General features: G+C 38.7%; 5 protein-coding genes across 5 annotated transcripts in view; 4 read left to right on the plus strand and 1 right to left on the minus strand.

Moving 5' to 3' along the window:
* The window catches only part of LOC136811085 (homeobox protein GBX-2-like), a 137,075-nt gene extending 133,113 nt beyond the window's left edge, over positions 1-3,962 (plus strand). The window contains exon 3 of the mRNA XM_067067683.1: positions 3,941-3,962. The gene's annotated coding sequence lies outside the window, so the exon portion shown is untranslated. The remainder of the gene's footprint in view (positions 1-3,940) is intronic.
* Positions 3,963-9,011: 5,049 nt separating this feature from the next.
* LOC136811054 (uncharacterized) lies at positions 9,012-10,433 on the plus strand. The gene has a single exon (XM_067067654.1). It carries the CDS (start codon positions 9,073-9,075, stop codon positions 10,348-10,350), a length of 1,278 nt encoding a protein of 425 aa, XP_066923755.1. The 5' UTR covers positions 9,012-9,072; the 3' UTR covers positions 10,351-10,433.
* A 1,571-nt stretch (positions 10,434-12,004) lies between these two features.
* On the plus strand, positions 12,005-17,708 carry LOC136811056 (uncharacterized). Its single transcript, XM_067067655.1, has 4 exons — positions 12,005-12,203; positions 13,601-14,356; positions 14,603-14,752; positions 14,994-17,708. Exons 1-4 carry the CDS (start codon positions 12,191-12,193, stop codon positions 15,500-15,502), a joined length of 1,428 nt encoding a protein of 475 aa, XP_066923756.1. The 5' UTR covers positions 12,005-12,190; the 3' UTR covers positions 15,503-17,708.
* Positions 15,673-16,403, plus strand: LOC136811057 (glycine-rich protein 1-like; the record flags this gene model as incomplete). The annotated part of the gene is given in 2 exon segments (XM_067067656.1): positions 15,673-15,928; positions 15,931-16,403. Coding segments are annotated over 2 exon segments (729 nt in total), but the record flags the coding sequence as incomplete, so codon positions are not given.
* A 2,646-nt stretch (positions 17,709-20,354) lies between the features above and the next one.
* Positions 20,355-22,171, minus strand: LOC136811061 (protein ENDO16-like). The gene is made up of 3 exons (XM_067067660.1): positions 22,063-22,171; positions 21,421-21,473; positions 20,355-21,101 (listed from the first exon to the last, which is right to left on the minus strand). Exons 1-3 carry the CDS (start codon positions 22,086-22,088, stop codon positions 20,554-20,556), a joined length of 627 nt encoding a protein of 208 aa, XP_066923761.1. The 5' UTR covers positions 22,089-22,171; the 3' UTR covers positions 20,355-20,553.
* Positions 22,172-22,941: the final 770 nt, after the last annotated feature.

Below are 22,941 nucleotides of genomic sequence, written 5' to 3' on the forward strand. Positions count from 1 at the left end.
CTCGCGAAAGTTTCTGCTCGCGAAAGTTTGTACGCCTAAAGTAATTCATTGTCGAATGGAATACACGTTTTTTAATACAAGAACATACAAACATTTGAAGCCGTTGAATGTTCCTAACTTGTTTGAGTTTTGAGCCTAAATATGTTCTTACCATGTTCTTGTTTTCACCATTTTGTCAGTCAGTATAATTGTTTATTTTTCTAAGAGATTGGGTATATAGAACACCCCTGTCTCTGTGCCCCAGTGGGTGTTGATTACCCAGTGGGGTGAGAATCAAAAAAGCTGAAATTCACTGGGGTGAAAAATATTCTTTCAAATATTGAGTGGGGTGGCGAAAATTTCCTTGACATTCACTGGGGTGAGAAAGAATTTTTTTCATGAGCTAAATTTTGGTTAGCCTGTGTGTTAGACTGTAGACTGCTTAATTTTATCGTGTTTTAACGATAGAAGGTGCTGGCTAACTTTTGGTTTAGTGCTAGTAAAAATCTGCTTCTTACATGCTACTAAATATCACTAGAAATATCATCTTGATCAGGTGGATCTACTCTTACACTGTAACAGGAAATGTAATGAGGTCTGGGGGAAGGGGGCTATATAGGAGCAGTACGTTATATAAAATTTTATGAACTCTGGAACCTAGTAATGTTTAGTCAACATGATTTAAGTAGAGGTCTTTCTTTCAGTATCTACGCAAGTCGAAAATCTTTCAGGTTATAACCTAGCTTTAAAGAAAGAAAGAAAGTTACAAGTACAACTTTGGTTTGCACTGACAGAGAAACTTTTGATTTTCAACCCCTCTCGTTTGGCATTTTCTACGTTTTAAATGACCATGACAATGACCATAGAAGTCGGGTTAAATACAGTTAATATGTTGAAGTGGAACATTTGATGGCAAGATGGCAAGCGAGCGAAGCGAGCAGATTTTTTTGGCTTTTTTGGATACTTCACCTTTAAAGAAGGGGAAGGAGAAAATTCTAGTGGGGTGATTTCTTGAAAGAAAACTTTTACTGGGGTACGTTAAAATAAGGGCATTTCGAGTGGGGTATGTGTAAACTTTTTATCATTTTCAATGGGGTGTTTTTTACTACAACATTCCAGTGGGGTGAGTGATTTGTCCAGTGGGGCTGAAAAATGAGCCATTTTTGGAAAAAAAATTCACTGGGGTGGCCAGTGGGGTGGATCCCATTGGGTCACAGAGGCAGGGGTGTTAAATAGTAAACTGCATACTGATACAGTCTGCTAGACATTAATAAGGTAATATTTGCTCTTCATCTTTGATTCTTTCTACAGTGATTAGATTGACACATGCGCGATAAAATTTCTATTATTGGTCTTCAGAGGTTAATATATTCTTTGAAAACTTAACCTTTAGCTTGGACCGCCTGCAACAAGCTTTATTCGATTTGATCCTCAAACCTTGCCAATGATCTTAAAGCTGAAAGTTTTCATATCACTCATCGAGCCAACTCTTTCCAGGCAGTAAGAAAAAAGGCTTGACGGAACATATACGCGTCTTTTGATGCGGGTTAAGAATTTGTCCTGGAAAAATTATCCCAACCTTCAACAAATCTACGGTAATCTCTCTCGGGTTTCTACTGTTTTGAGGAAACGCAAAACCCAGTTTGTTGGTCACTGCTGTAGAGCAGATAAAGAAGTTATTTAATCTCTCTTTCTATGGAAGCCCCCAACAACCATCCGTATGGGTAGAAAACTACCCTTTCCAGACGTATATCTCCCGAGATACTGGATTATGTAAGGAAGACCTGGATACAGCCATGCGGGACAGGGATGTCTGGAGGGAAATGGTGAATGCCGTGGTCTTGACTGCGGTCGAACCAAGTCGAACCATGATGATGATGATAACGACTAACTACTCATACTTCACACAAAAAAAAATGATTAAAACTTCCCTTCACCCCAGTGAAAATCAAGGAGAGATTGATCACCCCACTCAATTTTTAGAAAATATCTTGCAGCCCAATGAATTTCAAATTTCTCACAACCCACCCCACTGGGTTTTTAACACCCACTGGGGCACAGAGACAGGGGTGTATTTAACATTTATCCAGTTTTTTTCACGGAAAATTACACACTACCTATCGTTTAGTAGTGTACAGTGCCGTAGGAAGCATATGGAGGGGCTGAAGTTTAGTAACACCACGAGGGCCACTAAATGTTTTGAATAGTCTTAAAGTTAAAATCTATGATACCCCCTGGCCCCCGGTTGCTACACGGCACTGGTGTACACTTTGAAGAATAATTACAACTAATATGGCAGCTATGAAAGAAATGCAAAAGTTTTAAAAATCTGTCTAATAGGCTGTAAATATACAATGAGAAAACAAAAATAACAGCTCCTATAACGTATTTCTATCCTAAATATTTGAATGAAATTAAGCAAAACCGTTTGTGATTAAATAACTATTTTGCCTAGAAACGAAAATGTAACATCTCAAAAAGAAGAACAAATCGAGCGACGTACTATTTCAATAGTAAAAGGCATCCCTTTTTGTATCAAAAGGCTTACATTAAAACAAGTGCTTTGGCTAAATTTCAAGGTGGGAAAAGATTGTCTCTATCAACTGTTTAAAAGTTTTACAGCAATAACAGGGTCGTATTGATTAGTCCATTTTCTTTAGCCCCGCATCGAGAAAAAAAACGAACCAATAATATAAACTGGAACAATTTAAAAAGTGAAGCTAGAGTCTATTCACGATAAGAGTGCACTCTTTTTTCTATAACTTTTTTAATTTTTTAAATTTTCATCTTCACATTTTGAAATCTTTGAAAATGATTTTCTAATCCAAATTATTCCACTCATGATTATCTTTTGAACAGTGTCAAATTTATTATGATCAAAGCAATCCTTAAAAAGTTATAGAAAAAATAAAAAAAGAATGCTCGTTGAAAAGATAATCGTGAGTGGGATATCATCCATTAAAAAATTCGAAAGAAAATCAAAAATGGAGATGAAATATCCACATCCACAAACTTCAGATTCACTAGAGAACTCTTCTTGCTAGAGACAGAATACAACAAAAACGAAGCGCAAAGCTTACTGGTTAAAATTAGTTTCACTATTCGATTGTGTCTCTCACTTGACGTATACTAGGGAAATAAAGCAAACAGTTATCGATATACGTTAGCCTAATATTTTTTACCTCAATAATGACAATATAGGCTAAAGCTTTGAAAAGACTAGCTACCTCACGTAATCTTGCTATTAGCGCACGATTTCAAAACGCGGGACCGCTTCATTCACCGCTTTGAATTTTTGTTGGTTGTACTAACGTTAAGTAGTAAGCATTAAATAAATGTTTATTTTTTTGTCAAATTAATTATTGTTGTAATATTAAAGTAACATTAAAATGGTGTTTGCTGTTCTAAAATTGGATTATAATGTTAAAGCAACATATAATTTATGTTTAATCATTAACATTCTAAATTAAATGTTAAATTAGCGTTATTTTAGGGTTTGCTAATCATGTTAGAACACTAAAATGACCATAAAATAACGTCAACATAATGATAGGTACCAGCTGGGAAGTAAAACATGAAGCCCATGATTGTAGAGTAAAATATTGTCATGCTTTTTGAATGCTTATAAAAGGGAAATTTTTAGTTGCATTTTTGCGAATCTTGTAATTATATATCATCACTTTTCATTTCTAATAAAGGACAGATCCCTAATCTTTCACATAATAGTTTTAAATGAGAGATCTTATCGAAACTTACAAGCTGCACCATGATTTCTGCAATGATATGATATCATTTGTGCAGCTTGAGCCCAGCTTGAGCCCAGCTTTAAAAACAAAGAGGGCGTTTTTTCTTTCTAACAATGAAGTGGTCACGAGTTGTATCAATACAAGGACCCCTTAACCTAATCTTGACATCTAATTAAGGTTAACCACAAACAAAAAGTTGGTCTTATCAAACCTAGTCTCGGGTACCTAATAGCCGGGGGGTTTGGAATAAGCAGGGGGGTTGGAAAAAATCTCAAAATTTAATAAGCGGGGGGGTTGGAATAAGAATGTCCTGGGTGGGAAATTTTCGAAAAATTAATTAGCGGGCCCCCCCCCCCGGCTATTAGGTACCCGAGAGTACTTATTTAGCTAAAATAAAAATATCATTTGTATATGTAATCACATGATAACGAGTGCAATTCGAATAGAATTGCACGAGTGATTTTTTTGTTATTAATTTTCCGAGTCCGAAAGGACGAGGAAAATTCAAAACAAAAAAATTACGAGTGCAATTTTCGAATTGTACGAGTTATTATGTGATTACGAGCTAATCGCACAATGGCTTTCACTACTTTTTCCCAGTTAGGAAAATAAATTACAGAAATTACACTGAGAGTTTCATATTTTTCTCTTCTCTTTATGTCTTTCTTTTATTGTTGTTTATTAATTTTCTTTCTCACAAAATAAATTTCGAATGCAATTAAAACGTTCGATGCAAAAAAAATGTAAGAAAAAAACATTTAAAATCAATTTTGTAAACATTGGCGCGGCATTGGAGAGTGTGATTAACGATTAATTGCTCTCTACAGGATGCAATTAACGATTAATTGCTCTCTTTGAGGGCGTGCCAAATAAGAAAAAATAACCGATCGTGCGATTATGAAACTAATTTAATTAATATGTCATTTTTTAATGCCTTTCTTTTTTTCTTTTCTATATAATTTGAGAAACTACATTACACTTACGAACATATACTATTTACAAAATAAGGCACCACTAAACCTTTCAGAGTCAAGAATAAATTCAATGACAAGATTAATTATTGAGTTATTTATGTTGAATGGTAGTAAAGGTTTCTTTCTTTCAAATCGTTCGATAAAAACATTTTCAAAAGTTACGGCCACACCCGGGGTAGGAATGGTCACGTATATCCTTTAATCAGGTCGCCGCTAACAATGTTTACCATCAAGCATAGTTCAATTGTCAATAAAACTGATTTTTGAAGCCGGACTTTCTAAAAATCGCCGGAACAGATGAGAATGGCCGGTAAAACGGTTTCTCTTGAATTTCTCGAGCTGTACTTTATTTTTTCATGAAATTGTTTACACTGATGCAAAATGGCAATACCTAAAATTTGACAGAGCCCAATTTTCAATAAACATACATTTTTCGGGCGAAAATGCCGGAAATATGCCGGTAAAACTGGTTTTATGGCATTTTCTGGAGATTTCATCATTAGTTTTTTCTGTTGTTGTGCACAAAAATGTGTATTAGCAATGCTCCAAACATTGCAGAGTTCGATTTTTGAGAACATTTTTTTCCGGCTGAGAATTCCGGAAATCGCCATTCTTTTCATTGGATTTTTCCCTTTTATTTCTATGTTAAACTGCAGTGGTTAGACTGCATTGGTTAGACTGCAGTGGTTAGATTGAAGTGGGTAGACTGCAGTGGGTGACTTTGATAGACTTTGAACAGCTTTGGATGGGTTTGGAAAAGCACCCAGAACCTCTTGGGAACTTGTTTTTTATCGATATTGAAGTATTTTGCAAATATTGCAGAAGTCTACAAACCTTTTTGTCCATGATTGTACTCCCCTTCCAACTCCCCCAAACCCCCCCCAATAACAATCAATGATCAATCTAATGCGTTATGCATTTTCGCAAAACGCTGTATTTTCAGACTGATTTTTTTCATTTTTCTCCTTATTGCTATCTAACTTTCATCATCAGGTAGGTCCTTTCGGCACCCAGCTTGTTTATTTTAGGTCCGGTGAAATACGCATTAATCCCAGGGTCTATATAAAAAAGATATACAAGCATCTTATGGTGACTTTGTATGCCTTCACTCAAAGATTTAAAGTTGGATTTAGCTAGAGATAGGGAGATCTTTTGTGTTTAAGGGTGTAATTTTTGTTACTATAGTTACTACCTATCACGTTTGTTTCCGGGATACAGTAATTAGAAAATATGAAACGAGAGGGTGTGAAATACCTTCTTTGAAAAGGTGAGGTCTGGCCTTCGCGTGGCTCTCAACATTGTACGAGCGAAGCTTCGACAAACTGAGAGCTTTTTCAGAAGCAACTTAATGACATGTGTTGCGAGTGAATGATTGATGATGGAGGAGAAACATTTCAAAGAAATTTTAATTTATTTTAAAACTTTTTGATTTGTTTTTATGATGAAGTTAAATTAAACAAAAAAGGAAAAATAGGGAAAATTCAAGATGTAAAACCTTTCAGGAAGAAGGTGTGAATTTTCTTTTTCTTTTCATCTTCATTTTATGAAGTTAAAACATTCAAAAAACACACCTGTTGTATTTCTTTCTGAGCTCATTCTTACCATACGGTTTTACTCAGTTACTAAGGAAACTTTATCAGTTTTTCTTTATCAAATATTTCACAAACGTATTTAGATAGTTCTATTCTTCATCCTTTTCTTGAAAAGTCTCTTCCATCACACAGTATGAGCAGGTGCCGTTCCTTTAACAGATTGTTTCTATTGGAGGGGCTCATTAGAACTTGAACTGTAATTCGAAAAGGTGGTTTCTCTCTTACAATTTTCCGTCTAATCGCTGTTTGTGGAAGTATGTTTGATTTTCGCCTTACGTTATATCCTGCATCGGCTCAAAAGCATTTAAAGCATTGTTCTTGCAAGGTTTGTAAGCTTTCAAGATTTTTCAGCTAAATGATATAATAAGTTTCTTTCAGGTTAGAAGAAAGTTCAGAAACGTAGCGGCTAGCCAAGAGGAACCGCTGTTTTAGATTTTAGGTATGAAAAAGACTACAATAGTCTTCTCTACTTTTAGAGTACCCTGGGTGTACAGACTAGAAGAATGGGCCATATAGACAAAAAGGGTGTCCCCACGTAAATTTTTTGTACAATTGGTACACCCTAAGCTCCTGTCATTTTAGGACATGCTCCCATTTTCAATAGACGATATTATCGTCCGTCAAGATTAGCGCGCGGGAAAAATACGGTGCGGAGGTTAAAGCCGTTTATTGCTGTAAAGAAAAAAAGCCGCGGAGGGGATGAGTTATACGGACGATATCAACTTGGCGCTTTTCTTAATTTCATTTTTGCCCTTGAATTGCGGGAGAAATTTGAAGTGATCAGTGATAAACAGACAAGTTGTTGGGTTGATTTGACTAACAAAATCGTACTTGCAAAACAAAAAAGTCATATTGAGCCCCTTCTGAATTTTTTTTTCCGCCCGAATTTTCAATTCCCGCGCGGCTACATTTGCTTTCTTTTGTACGAATTCATCTTAGACTAGGATCGTCTAAGTCTAAGTTAAGACAAAAACTGACACGGGGATGTATCTCTGAACAGGATACAATTCTTTATACCGCCATGGCAGTCGCCCAGATGAGGTCAGAAATGCAATAAATTTAAAAACATGTCCCTCCTTTATGCTTAAAGAAAGTTCAGTTTTTGGCAAAAAAAAAAAAAACTCGATAACAAGGGTGACTTTTTTCGCAAGAGTCTAGCGATCGGTAGGTGTTGTATGCGACACTGTGAACCTGACTCTGAGTTTCAAAAGCCGTGTAAACACCTGTTCCCACTGTAACAGGTGATTAATGACCGTTATTAACCTCATTAGGTCATTATCTTGCGGCTGTAACTTCATAGTTTGCGCAAGGTCAGGAAAAACTGCTGGCGATTTTAAGCAATTAGACAATTTCTTGGTTGGAAATAATTTTTCTTAATTTTTTAAGTGGTCTTTGATCTACCCCGACAGCGAATTGAGCGTCGTTAAGTAATTAGCAAAAATTCCCACTGGGAAATGAATGTAATTAAATAATATGTTGTGATAACTGAGTAGAAATATTTCGATGTTTTTTATTAAAAGATTTAGATTGTGATTATTTGGATTATGTGAAAATGCATTTGAAACTGGATGGTATTGAAATGTTGATAGGAAAAGTATGTTGTTCTGGAATGGGGGTGGAAAGCCTTCGACAAATAATGGCTAAATTCGAATCCAGCCCGTTAGTTCGCTTTCTTATGAGTTTGATAGTATTTACGACTGTATCACGTGGTGGTAAAATACTGGTCTGTTAGACATGTTATTTGCAAACCTACTCGGAATAATTACACATGCATTCAATATAAGTATTTTTATTCAGTTTCCACCCATTATTTCTACTATGATGACTTTAAATTCGGGCATTTTTGAAAGAAAAACTTCATTAACTTCCAAAGAACAGTAGTTGGAATGCGTTTTCCGTTTGGTCCTTGTCTGTCGGGAGGGGGGATTCCGTTTCTATGGAGATATATTCTCTAGAATTTTTGGGGGTGATATTTGCTTTCAAATGAGTCAGATCTTTCTTCGTGCTTTACCAGCTGCTTTTTGGATTTATCTTTTTTGAAAGTTTATGATAATCAGAAAACACTATTAGTGAAAAGAAATATTTTGATGGTGTCGAAAAGTAATTGCAATATTTGCTAATTACCGTCCCCATTAGATTCTAATTATTCGCAACTCTTTAGAATGTGGACTCGAAAAACGCAGATGTGTCGGAGAAAGGAAGAAAAGAAATCCAACAAAAAAGTTAAAAGAAAAAGTCACAGCTGTTTTAATTAACCCTCTCTCTTTTCTTTGAGTTTAGCCGCGTTGTGTATTAATTAGGAAATTAGTTTATTCACAAGGGGAACTTTTCTTAGCACACACGATGAAAGGGAGAAGGGTAAAGATAAAGTAAGACTTGAAAGGGGAGTGTGTTATTTCTTCATCAGAACTCAACAGAATCAGCTGCGAGTTGGTTTCAACTGTTCATTCTTGCTATGCTTGTGGCGCGGAAAAAAGGTTTTAAAAGTAAAAGTACTGAAAGTTGCGGAAAAGGAAACTAAACTCTTTGGGGATTTTGGGATTTCGAAATCTTGATTCGTAAATAGATCTTTATGTAGTCGTAAGTCTAAAAATGAACTTTTCAAGGATGAATGAATTATAAATAAATGAAAAACTTTCTTACTTTTTTTGACCATTTTAGCGTGCCGATGTAGGACCTGGAATTCTTCAGACCCTTTATTTTAGGTATTCACGACTCATCTTATTTCTTTCTTTCTCCTAGAAATATAAAACAGTATCAAGAAAAGAAAAAAAATCAAACATGTCAAAACGAAAATTCATCGAAGTTGAATTTTCTGATCAATCACCAACGCTATCGACAAAATACCCTCCTCTGATTGGACGAGAGAGGGATCACGTGATTGCACAGCCCGTCAAGAAGAAGAAAAACAGCTTTCACGTCGACAATTTATTGGCTGAGAAAACAGGATCAAAGAAAGTTGAATACTTGCGCCCTTCACATGAGGAAGAAAAACACCCATCTCCCTCTGTGACGCCCATACATTTCACTGGATCTGCTTTCCAGAGACTCTACAAGAAAGCAGACGATTGGTCAGTTTACGATAGACTCCGTGGTGGTGAACATACTGGTGAAAGGTGTACTAAACCTTGTTGCGGCGGTGAGAATATAAACTTGACAAAATATCCGAGTAGTATACACTATTATCGGTCCCGTGAAAGTGGAAGTACGGATTCAGCTGGAAGTTCCTGTAATTCACACAAAGACTTTCCTATTGAATCTGAAGCTTTCTCCAAAAGACGGAGAGAGGCTTTTGAAGAAGATCTTTCGTATCATCGTCAACATCATTACAAAGAACTTCGATTCCCTTACGAATACGAGAGACGAGATTATCCAACTTATTATCAAGAACCACCTCGTGCGTCTTCAAAGCCGTGCGCATGTGCAGACTGTCATTTACCGAAAGATTATGGCTACAAGAAAAAGGAGAGTAAGATCAAGCAGGTGAATGTGATTTACAGGAACGATAGAGATGTTTACAGCGAGCGCAAACCGTTATCGAAGCGGAAAGCTTTATTGAATGAACTTGAGAATAAGGTAAACCAACGTTCCACTCGCGCGGAATTTCCGATTGACCGCGCACTCCTTATAGACAGTAAACAAATCAAAGAGGAAGAGGAAGAAATTGAAGTAGTCGATCACAATGAATCTCATCCGCTCAAGCATGGCACGAACATTAAACGAAAGAGCGAAGAAGTATTGAAACTACCAGCTGGACCTGGACGAAACCGCGCGGTCGCTAACTTACTCGAACGGCGCCGCGTTGCTGAACTGAACACTGCTTTTGAGAAATTACGTATTCTGATTCCATGTTACGGAAATGAAGACCGCGCGCTCTCCAAAATCAAGACTTTAAAGTACGCGCTGACTTATATGGCGCATTTAATGACAATCGTAAGGGAGCAAACAGTCGTGGGTCACTTTAACACGGAGAATGACTTTCATAAACTTTCAAAACACGACCCTCTGATTCAAAAATGTCGTGAACACATGTTTAGAAAGAAAATTTTTATGAAATAGTAATATAATCTTTAATAAATCTGGTATATATAATTTGTATGTTTTAGTATGAATATGTATATATGAAAAAAGGTCTGAAAAAAGAAATCGATTGATATATAAGTTATTTGAGGTCGATTTTTTTCAGCTGTTTTTGAGTTCTCTCTCTCTTGAACTCTCCCGTTTTCATTTTTTAGCTATGTCCTTTTTTTGAATCTATATTTCTTTTGAAGTTTTGTGTAGCCGCTTTAGAGGACCACATGCTAAGACTAGTGATTTTTTTTCTTTGGTCGGTGATATAAATTTTGAACAAACCCCTCAGGGGTACCGTAGATTTCAATTCATCCAGAAATATTATTGCACTAACACCCGACTTTTTTCATCTTTCGAGTGCTTCTCAAAGATAGTTCAGTGGAATCTACTTCGCTGCGCTTTGAGTCACAAACCCGGTGGTAGGAAAACCGCTGAAAATTAATTTTTCAGCAAAAGATTTCCACCAGAAAAAAAATCTCAGTCTCCAATCGGGAGATCTCATAACAAACTCGTCCCGATTGGAAATGAATTTGAAGAAATTGCTCTCCAAAACCATCTCCACTGGCTTTTTGAACTGGAAACAACGGACTTCATATTCTCATTAGAATTTAGATAGACCATGGATATAAAAGCAAAAGGTTCCATACTAACACCCCTGTCTCACAGTCCCGGTGAAACTTTCTTCCTCAGTGGGGATAAAAATTATTTTTTTAAGTTTTTTTTTATTAGAACCAAGTTTATAAGAAGATTGAGGCTGAACTTCGTCGAAAAATTAAGAACATCGTAAGAACATGGCCAGCCTCAGTTTGGAAAAAGATGACAAGAATTTTTAAATTCTCGCTAAATTTAAATTGCTCTGTTTTCCCCCCAGGCTTTAAAACAGGTTTTTCCTTTTTTAGTGGTGTTTTTTGGACAATAATGTCCTTCATCCGCCAAATTAAATTCCCACCAAATTTAATTTTTCAAGTTAACCGCCAAATTAAGTTCCCTCTGAAAAAACTTTTTCGGCCATCCACCAAAATTTCTTCCTTTAAATGTAGAAATTCTATTGTTCCAAGATAAAAAAATCCAGTGGGATGGTTTTGGAGTGCAATTTTTAAATATGGAATTTCGAGTGGGGATGAAATCAAAGTCAATTTCCAAGTGGGGCTGAAATTCAAGGGTATTTTCCCACCGAGGACGAAATTTTTGCTTAATTTTTCAGTGGGGCTGGGGTCCCAGGGGGTTTTTGACACAGGGGTGTATACTAGTGGAATTTAAACAGGGGTGTAGTTGATTCTCATTTTAGTTCCAATAGGACTAACTTCGTAAGAATGACAAGCCTCAAAAGACCAAAAAATAAGAAACTGGAGGCCAGAACGGCTAGATTGACAAATTAAAGTTGATCTTTACAAAAAAGATAAACAAATGTTTATGGTAGAATTCAAAAATAACAAAGTTTTTTTTCAAAGCCCTGACTCTTCAAGGAGAGTCCAAGAAGAAAGCTGCAAAGAGTAATTTTGATGGAAGCTTTGCGCGAAAAATTCCCATATGATTGAACCAAAAAAGGTTTATGGTTGTAATCAAACAGACTTGTTTACGATCTAAACTTGCAAACAATATTTCTTTATTCTGATTTGCTGCATTGAAAGAAAGAAGTTGCAGACAGCTCAAATTAGTTACAGCTCGATAACCACAGTTTTATCTTCGATAATTTTGTTCTTTTAGTTTTCGTTTTTGGAATTTTGTTGGTTATATTATAGTCTATAAAAATAGCAAAATTTGAATTACAAGTAACATGTTGAAAGTTGACAAAAATTGATTGTATGGTCGAAAAAGGACTTTTAAAATGAAATTTAAAGGTTGGTATTACATGTGGCATGTTTCGATTATTAAGTGTTAATCTCTTATAACCCTGAAGCTAACCCTCTCTCGGGAGAGATCTTAAGGAAGGAATCTTAAGAAATTACTCTTAGGTGCCAAATAAACGCCCCCCCCCCGCTTGTTAATCTTTCGAAAATTTTCCAACCCCGCCCCCGGACCTTATTAGGACCCCCCCCCCCCCCCCCCCGTTACCCCGTTTATTAATTTTTAGAAATATTTTCAGCTGTCAAAGAGAAGGCCCCTTATATTTCTCTAAATAGCCTGATTTTAGCCTATATTTACCTTATTTTTTGGGTTTTCAGAAGTACAATTTCCAACCCCCCCCCCCCGGCAATTAGGTCCCCCCGTTTATTAAAATCTCAAAAATTTTCCCCCCGTTTATTCGAACCTCTCCCGTTTATTTGGTACCTAAGAGTAGGTCATTTAGAAGGCGGCATCCTTCATTAAGCCAAAAAGATCGGAACCGCACCATCACACAAAGAAAAACTCTGGTCATACAGCCCGCTTGGGACCCCTCTTTAGATTCGAATTTGATTAAAGTAGTTCAATGCAGTGATCTACAACCCCTTCTCACAGACCCACTTGAAAAATCGACTCAAATATCGTCCCCAGAGCAAAGTTACACTCTCGTTACATTTTTGTCCCCATTGAATTTTCTGGCTCGAAAACAATGGAATTCAAATCCCCAGCAAAAAAAACATGGGAAAGTACACGTTTTTTTTTTATTAGAACACCTAAAATTTGGCTGAGCTTGAATGTGCTTATTTTTTTTAGCAATTTTCAGCCTAAAATGTTCTTAAATGCGTTCTTAATTTTTCAGACTACTCTAAATCGACAATATGATACAAAATAAAGAGCACTTAAATTTGGCAAAATTTGGACAATATTCGACTCTCGACTTTTGAAGATCCACCCCTAAATTCGGTTAAAACTGCTTAAAAAGAGGGAAAAATTGTAGTTTCTCGTCATTTTTTTCCAAACTGAGGCTGGGCATGTTCTTAAGATGTTCTTAATTTTTCGACGAATTTCAGCCTATATGTTCTTATAAGCTAGGTTCTAAAAAAAAAAACGTGTATCCCCATCAAGTTTTGGTCCATTATTTTTACCCCCACTGGCTGAAAAAAATCCTACCGAGTCTGTGAGAAGGGGATGTATTACTATATCAAATTGTAACTTCAGTTTGTTGCTTGTTAGTGTGTCTATGTTAGCTAATGCTTGAGCTTTCCGGGATGGGTTCGATTGAAGACCTCAGTCTGATGCCCTGTTGATTAGTGCTCATCAATCAAAAAGAAAGATAAAGGGTAAATCGAGTAAATCACTCGCCTAGACGAGAATCAGTGTATTAATTTGTCTTTTCATATTGCTTTACTTTCAGCTATCGCATTGATAGTGTTTGTAGCCATTCAGCAATGTATTGGTGTGAAGAATCATCAAACTTTCTTCGGGATATACGGAAAGTTTATCCCAGCCAATAACCAGGGTAGTGTTAAAGGTTCACAAAGAAACATTTTACCACGTGTCAATGGCGAAGAGGGAGGGGACGTTAAACTGACCCTCGGCCCCGCCATAAAGCCCATCAAAACTCGCGATGGACCATTCCAACCGAGTCAACAAGTCAGTGAGATCATTGGCCAAGTGATGCATTTCGACGAAAATATGTTAAACGGGCGTGGTCCATCTGTTGCTCGACATCACCCAGCACCCTCCGCCCATCGAGAGGCGGAAGAAGATGAAGAGGAACAAACACCGCCCAATGATGAATTGGCGTCTGAACACGGACCAACTTCACAGGAAGAAACAATAGAAAACGACGATTACAACAACGTGGAGAAAGAAGAGTACATCGCGAAAGGGCGTGAAGAAAGCATGCATTTCTCAAAATTGTTAGACCAATTAGAAGATGATCCTGGACTTGGTAATTCACAGACCGGAAACTTAAAACCGACGCATAAGCTTGAACAAGGTCGTCTGTACAATGGCTTCAAAGCAACGCCTAAATTAAAGCATCCTTTGATTCACCGTAAGAAAGGATGTACGGGGAAGAGATGTGATATAGCAGGGGGATTTTTTGGCGCAACTGATGGACATTTCGAACCACCAAATGAAGATGAAGTACCTTATGATGTAGGAGGTAATAGAACCATTATAATTTCGCATTGATTCAATAATCAATTAAATACGGTACAAACATAGGCCTTGTATGTTCCTCATACATTTCTTACAAAACCTTATTACAACAAATCTGCAGACATGGTGTAAGTACTGTGAAACGATATTGAAATAATTTCACTGTAAAATTCTTTGCGTGTTTAAAACTTAAATACATGTTTTCTTTACGAATCTTTTGATTAAAACCACACCATTTCTTTTATTGCAGACACTCCAATCATTGGCGATGCAGAAGGTCCGGTCCAAGATGAAGCTATGATGGCTGATACTTTATTTCACCTTCACAAAGTGTATGACAAAGAGAAACAGGCCTTAGAATTGCTGGGCCACCATAATGGACATCACTTTCACCACGGATGTAAGTTTGGACATTTAAAGATAACCATCATCATGGCTCGACCAACAAGGCTTCTCAAAACATGAATGAAGTGTTCTAAAAATTATTATGTTCTTCTTTGTAAAGCAGCTAAATTGAGTCTGGTAGAATTAAATCATATTGTCAAAGGACAGTTCCTTTTTAATTTTTAGTGGAAATTAAAAGGTTAAGCGATAACGTTAGTTCTCCTTTAACGAATTCATTATTCCATTCTTCTCATTAGTTGGAGGTCATTACTACCATGAATTTCCACACCACGATGTCCATGACGCGCATGACGAACATCATCACACTCAAATGATCCCCATCGGTATCGAACTACCTAATCACTTGCATTCTCCACAGAACTTTCGTCACCATGGTGGTGCTACCACTGTGGCTGGAGGTGCCGCTGGTGGAACTGTAGCAGGCGGTGCTGCTGGTGGGACAGTAGGAGGTGGAGCAGCTGGAGGAGTTGCCGGTGGAGGTGCACCCGGAGGAGTTGCTGGTGGAGCCGCTGGAGGAGTTGAAGGTGGCGCTGCTGGCGGAGCCGCTGGAGGAGTTGAAGGGGCCGCTGGAGGTGCAGCCGGAGGAGTCGCTGGTGGAGCCGCTGGAGGAGCAGCTGGAGGAGTTGAAGGTGGAGCTGCTGGAGGAGTTGAAGGTGGAGCTGCCGGAGGAGTTGAAGGTGGAGCTGCTGGCGGAAGTGGAGCTGGAGGAAGCCGCTGGTGGAGCTGGAGCTGCTGGCGGAGTTGAAGGTGGCGCTGCTGGCGGAGTGCTGGAGCTGCTGGGAGGAGGCTGGAGGAGTCTGGTGAGGTGGAGGCGGATGCTGGAGGAGTTGAAGGTGGAGCCGCTGGCGGAGTTGAAGGTGGAGCTGCTGGAGGTATCGAAGGTGGAGCTGCTGGAGGTATTGAAGGTGGAGCTGCTGGAGGTATCGAAGGTGGTGCTGCTGGGGGTACTGCTGGAGGGGCTGCCGGGGGAGCTACAGGTGGAATAGCTGGAGGTGCAGAAGGAGGGGCTGCGGTGGAGGTGGCGCAGGAAGTGAAGCTGCAGCTGCTATTGGAGGAGAAGCTGGAGCGGCTGCAGCTGGAGGAGCAGAGGCTGGCGGAGCAGCAGGCGGATCTGTAGGAGCTGAAGAGGGAGCAAAAGAAGGGGCTTCTGAAGGTGCAGCGACTGGTGCAGCTGAAGGGCGGCAGCAGGAGCAGCTGGCGGTGCAAGTACTGGGGCTGCAGAGGGGGCTGTGGAAAAAGTGGCAGAGGCTGTTGCAAGTGGAGATGGTGATGATCCAGAAAAATTAGTGTCTGCAGCAAAAGAAGGCGCTTCAAAAGGAGCCGCAGAGGGTGTTGCTACCGGGATATCAGAAGGTGCGAAACTCGGCGCAGAAGCAGGAGCTGCTGCTGGTGGTTCACAAGGAGGAGCTGCAGGTGCAGCTGAAGGATCTATCCAAGGAAATGCAGCAGGAGTAACTGGGGCGATGTCGGGAGGAGCAGAAGGAGGTGCAGCAGTCGGGGAGCAGCTGGAGGTGAAGCAGGTGGCCAGGCTGGTGGAGCGATCGGTGCTTCTGCGGGAGGCGCCGCTGGTGCTGCGGTGGGTGCGGCAGCAGGAGAAGCAGCCGGTGGTGCAGTTGTTTCAGCTGGAAAGTTATCTGGAAAAGTAGAAGGCTCCGCAGCAAAGGGAGCAGCTAAGCTAGCAGGTGCAGCTGGTGCTATGCAAGCATCAGGAGCTGCACAGACTGCTGGTGCTTTGGGTGCAGCTGGAGCCGCTGAAAGTGCAGGGATAGCAGGTGGTGCAGCTGGTATGGCTGCAGGTGGAGGAGGTGCTGCGGCAGCTGGTGGTGGTGGTGGTTCGATTGCAGGAGGAGGAGCTATGGCTGCTGGCGGTGCAGCTGGTGGCTCGATGAAAATTGGGGGAGGGATCACAGGAGGTGCAGCAGGAGCATTGAAAGCTTCAGGAACCGCAGGTGGAGGAGGTAGTATGAAGATTGGAGGTGGTATGGCAGGTGCAGCTGGAGGAAGTGCAGGAATATCAGGAGGTGCTGGAGGTTCACTTAAGATTGGAGGTGGGATGGCAGGTGCAGCTGGAGGAAGTGCAGGAATATCAGGAGGCGCTGGAGGTTCGCTGAAGATTGGAGGTGGGATGAAAGCGTCAGGAGCTATATCAGGTGGTATATCAGGTGGCGGCGGGTTAAGTGTTGGTGGTGGTGGTGCCATGAAAATTGGAGGCGGCGGTGGGTTGAAGGTTGGTGGTGGAGGGGCAATGAAGATGGCCGGAGGAGCGGCTGCTGGGCTGAAAGCGGCAGGTGGCGCAGGGGGTGCTATGGCGGCAGGAGGTGGAAGTTCTTCATCGTGGAGTTCAAGCTACGGTTCAAAGACAGGAGGATATGGACGAACCATTGATGAGGATGAAGACAAGAAAGAATCGATGAAGAAATTATCACTGAGTGATGTTTGGTCACGAAAGATCGTCGCATTGAAAGCGAGAGGAAGCGAAGCAAATTTTGTACCCAAAATTGTCACTAGCGGAGGAATCCCTGGCGAAACCGTAAAGATTCGTAAACCAGCAATGACCAAGAAGTTTGTACATTTAATGGAGGATCTGGCTGGTAAATTAGCTGTCAATAAACTGAACGTAGCAGAAGAATTTGTGAAAAATTTGAAGAAGAAGAAAGAAGAGGAAGTTTATGAATCGATAGGTGTTACCAGATCTCTTAAAAGTAAATCGAAAATATTTTCAGCAAAAAACGCAGTCAAAAAACATTTCATTAAAAAGTTGACAACGAATAACAATAACAAACATCATAAGAGAGCCGTTAAAAAGTCCAAAGTCAACGTTGGAAATGCTCTCTAGAAGTGATTTACTTCGATTTATAGGACAGTTTTTGGTATTGTTTTTTTTCAATTAGGTATTTTTTGTGACAATTTCATTCCCTTTTTTGGTAAATATTGTATAATAAAGAATTAAACCAATAAACCAAATCAAAATTTCTATCTACCGTATCGGCCCTTTAGTCTGGCCGAAATACAATAAAACAGGGGTGAACGTAGAAAATAATTCCGCGTTAACTTTCTTGGTACCGTTGGTAGCGGAATTTTATGTAGATCATCATACTCAGAGCCTCTTGACGAGGCCCTTGGAGAAAACTTTTGGTAAAATCAAGCCTGAAGTGTACTTCTTTGCCCCAAAATAGATACGTTTTTGAGCAGTGTACTTGTCATCAGCTACACTAAAAACCTATCAAAGTTATTCAAAGTCTTTGAAAGTCAGCGCTATCCCCATGTGCTTTCGCCCAAGGGCTTTCCCCTTGCACTTGACCCATTTCATATCATGGATAGCACTTTTCAAGGCATTTCATAGCGAAAAGGGTCCTTAATGTTTTATTTCACCAATTTTTTCGTAAAATTCCGGTTCCAACGATACCAAGAAAGTTTACGCGGAATTTTTTTCAAGGTCAACTTTTATTTCTGCCAGACTACTTTCTAAGTCATTCTAAGTCATAGGAACAAAAAAAACACTGACAAGGGCCGGAATATGACCGATATGGTAAAAGAAGTCTTTAAAGTGAAAACAAATAAAAATATTTAGCGCAAAGCTACCAGGGAAGGAGGAAGGAGGGATGCATTTTTAGTAAGTTTGTAGACGATCCTATCGTCTACACAAGATCACTAAAAAGGGAATAGTTTAGGAGAGGCGTGATAAATTCGGGTGGAGTAAGCAGTGGCGGATATGTTTACAGTTTTGTTCCAAAACTCTACCGCCACTTTTTTCCCGTAAACCGCTCTGACGCCCTAACTCTTTCTCGCATTTACTTTAAACGGACGATAGCATCGTCTAGTAAGTTTGTTAAAACCAAGAAGCTCAGACTCGGCTGTTCTTTATTTTCGAAAGGAAAAGGAAAGGCATGTACTCTCAGGTGCCGAATATACAGGGGAATCAAAATAAACGGGGGGGGGGTTGGAAAAATTTTTCAAATTAAATAAACAGGAGGGGGTTGGAAAATGGACCTTTATAAACCCTAAAAAGGGTCAAAATAGACTAAATTTAGGCTTTTTAGAGTAAAACAAGGAACTTTCCTTTTGGTAGCTGGGAATTTTAAAAAAATTAATAAACGGGGGGGGGGGTCCTAATAAGGTCCGGGGCGTTTGAAAAAAATTAAAAATAACAAACGTTTATTCGGTACCTGAGAGTAAGTGATACTACAGCGTCCGAGAATCAGAAAAGGCTTTAAAACAGGTTTTGGTAGGGCACCCCTGATCAGGGCAAATTTTCTATATTATGCTGCTCATAGAGTGTAAAATTGCCTCTCGCATCTCCCACAGTTTTCGAGCGAATCGACTGTTAGTTAATCGATAGAACTGATCAAAATTTTTCGAAGTTTGAAGATCAAATATTTGATACTACCAACGGATTTAGCGCAAAAGTAGATAAAGAAAATGGGGTTATTTGTTAAGTTTCGACCACATGGTACCGAGAAATAGCATTTCTAAGGCGTTTTGGGCTTTTTCCGATGACGTCAGCATTTTTCTGGGAGAATTTCTAAAAAAAATCATTCTTAGAGCTAAATTCTCCAAAGATGTATGGTTTTGGCATCTAGATCAATAGCAAAATGGTTCAACTGAAACTGTCAACTGAAAATTTACAGTCTTGAAAGAAAAAGAGAAAGGTACAAAATAATTTACATGGTGCATACTAGAAGATATCATCCCAAATTTCAATTACAGCGATGATGCAGACGGCGTGCATTCCTACACAAACCAGAGACTGGGTAGAAAATGTAATTTAAAAGCTGTTAATGTCAAGCATAAAAATATTTGGAGGTATTTTCTCTCACAGGAAGGACCAAAACTTTTAAATGCTCTGCCAAAATCCCTTCGAAACCTCACAAACTGTACCAAACTAACTTTTAAACAACATCTTGACCAATTCCTCAATACACTGCCAAACGAACCACTGCTTCCTATTTATTTCAATTTCAGGAGAGCTGATTCCAACAGTGTATCAGTAATGGTCAATCATTGGATTCCACGAATTGGATGAGTATCATTAAGTACAAAATCAAAAACGAAGTACCTTAATGGAAGAAATTTTGGGGGGAATTTAATTTGGCGGATGACCAAAAAAGTTCTTTCAGAGGGAATTAAATTTGGCGGATGGCTAGAAAAATTAAATTTGATGGGAATTAAATTTGGCGGTTGCAGGATAGTTTTGGCCAAAATCGTTATCAAATAAGCAAAAAAACCTGTTTTAAGGCCTGAAATGGCACCAATTTGGGGAGTGCGTTAAATAAAATAAATTTGGCGGGAATTAGATTTGGCGGATGGAGGAAAAAAATAAATTTTGGCATGAACTTAATTTGGCGGATTTTGGCTAAATCCGCCAAATCCGCCAAAATTTCTTCCTTTAAGGTATCACGAAGTAAGTTATCAAAAATACTTGAGAGTTGTTGAATTAAATTCCAAGTAAGCACCGTAAAACCGGCAAAATATAAATCCTCTTTACAGTAGGAGTCAACAATGCGCTGCAAAAAAAAGGAAAAATAGAATGTAAGTGGTTCCAAGTGAAAGTCCTAGAAAAATGCAAATAAGACCCGAAACACCAAAACGACTAATGGTTTATTTGATTCCTACATTTATCTTTGCTAGCTTCGAATTATTGTCGAAAATGTCAAAACTATTTAAAATTGTCAAACGAAAGAAAATTACAAAATAGAAGAAAAAGGTGTGCGTAATAAAAGTTTTCGATATGGTCCATTGTCAGGTATACATCCATAAAGCGTTGCTTTTCAAAACAGGTCGAGAAGTACACTCTATCTAATTTTCCTCCCCTTCTGCTGCACCTTCCCCAGCAGGAGGACCGCCCTCAGCCTGAGGTGCACCGCCAGCATTGTTCACCATTCCTTTCAAATCATTTTCATTAATTTCAATGGGTTTTCCGTCACTGTTTCCTTGGTTCTTTGCTATCTCGTCAATCTTTTCCGTTATCCCTGGCGGTAAGTCGTTCAAACCTCCTCCATTTTGTCCCTGAGAAGGTTGCTCCTGAGGCAATTCTTTTGACGCACCTTCTTTGGCGTCTGGACCTTCACGCCCGGCGCCCTCTTCTTCTTGAGGTTCACTTGGCGGTTGCTCTCCGTTTGATTCGTGTTCAGATTCATCTCCGCCCTGTTCTTGAGGGGCGGGACTTTCTTCGCCTTCCGAGACACTGGCTTTCAATTCTGGTTCTTCTTTTTCGAAATTTTCAGGAATATCATTTTCCATATAATGACTGTTCTTAGGAACTTTGAAAGGGTCCGATGCATCAATGTCGATATAACTTCTAGCCGATGCTTTTTCGTTGTGTGTGTGACGGTGTCGTGGAGCACCTAAACGTTGATAGAATGCGAAAAGTTAGATGTAGACTGTAAGATAACTGGAGCCATTGATATTAGTTTGAGAGAAAGTTTGTACACCGAAAAAAGGCAGTCATTACAGCGATAATAATATCAATATGTTTAAAATTAAGCTGATTCGATTTTTTTTCTACACCTCTAAACTCTGGTCAACAGAACCAGAGACTATTAATTTCTCCTGACAGCCTGGTGACATAAAACACCATTTCTCACACTAAAAAGAGAGTCAGAAAAGACAACCCCTATCTCACTGAATGATCTAAAATTAAGAAATTAAGAAATTATTACTTACCCAAACTCTGAACAACAAGGATCAACAGAACCACCAATGAGCATAAACATTTCCTGAGAAAAAAAACAATAACCATGAGCTTTTTACTGTTTTTTTATTCGTTCGGGTTATAAATTTTAGGATATGCTATAAATTACTTACTTTTTTGATAATACTCCACTGAAATTCTGCTAAAATCGAATCATTTTTATCTCCCAGCCAGAGTTATTGAACACAAACACACTCCTCTATCCAGTGACCGATGGCCAGTTTCCCTTTATTCCATTTGCCCCCGAGGGATCCCTAGTTTCTGAAATTCGGCTAAAAGTCACCCAGATATCCAAAACAAGGGAAATCCTTTTGAAACAGTAGAATTTTTTCCCACAATCAATCAATTTTGATGTAAGGACTCCCGATGAATCTATAGTCGTGTAATAAGAGAAACCTTCTATCATATTCAATGTTGGCCCTGATCAAATTTGGCTTGGAAATTTCATCGGCCACTTGAAAAAGTAGTGTGTTCAACAACTGTGGCTCATAATTTAACAATTTGAGACGGCAGAGAGAAAAGCTTTAACAACGAGTAGAAAATGCTTGAATTGATATTTAAAATAAGATAAACAAAAAGTAAACTGTTGTAAAAATGAAAAGAATTATTCTTACATGGTTCCAGCCATAGTCAATGTCATTCAACGCCCATATAAAAAACTTCATGAAAAAGTTATTTTATCGATATTCCATATAAATTTTTCAATTGTAGATTGAACAAAAATGAAAAATGAAGCAAACATGAAAATTCTCAACATGAGTAACTTTCAAACGTAATTAAAACGATTTTTCTATTATGCCCAAACTGTTTGATGGAGATCTTTTAAGTCGGCTTCACGGCAGACGTAAATATTTTACAAAAAGCTTTAACCCTATTAGCCCCAAGCTTTTTTGACTTTTGTATCCCCGGGGGGGGGGGGTAGAATCTACCACCCTCGATTATTTTCGATCTAGAAGAGCTATGGCCATGAAATTTGGTACAGATTTTCTCCATCATGATAGAATTTTCCAGGAAGAAAAAAAAATTGATGACGTCATGCAAAAACTGATGACGTCATCACAAAATTTCGACCTTTTGGAAAAAAAGTCCCAATATATGGTTTACAAAAATGTCTATTACAGTTGAACCAATAAAGATATTTCAATTCTGTTTGAAGATTTTGAAAGGTAAAAGACTGTTCTTTAACATAATTGCCGGTTTTGCAATTTCCATGAAGAGTTTTTCTTAAAATCTATGCTGAAGATGAGTAAAATTTTCAAAATTTGATGACGTCATAAATGATGACGTCATCATTTTCAAAAATTTTCGTTAGATTTTTTAAATTTGTATTATCAATGCCTATCACGTGTCAAAATTTGAAAATGATTGAATAAATAGTTTAGAAGTTATCAGCACTTTAAAGTTTTGAGTTTTAAGTGATTTTAGCTGGGTTTTATGTCATGTTTCACGATAAAGTCATAAAACCTGATATGGACAACCTATGACCCTAAAAT

The sequence above is a fragment of the Clytia hemisphaerica genome, unplaced genomic scaffold, assembly GCF_902728285.1.
Source record: "Clytia hemisphaerica strain Z4C2 unplaced genomic scaffold, Clytia hemisphaerica genome assembly, whole genome shotgun sequence".
Lineage (NCBI taxonomy): Eukaryota > Metazoa > Cnidaria > Hydrozoa > Leptothecata > Clytiidae > Clytia > Clytia hemisphaerica.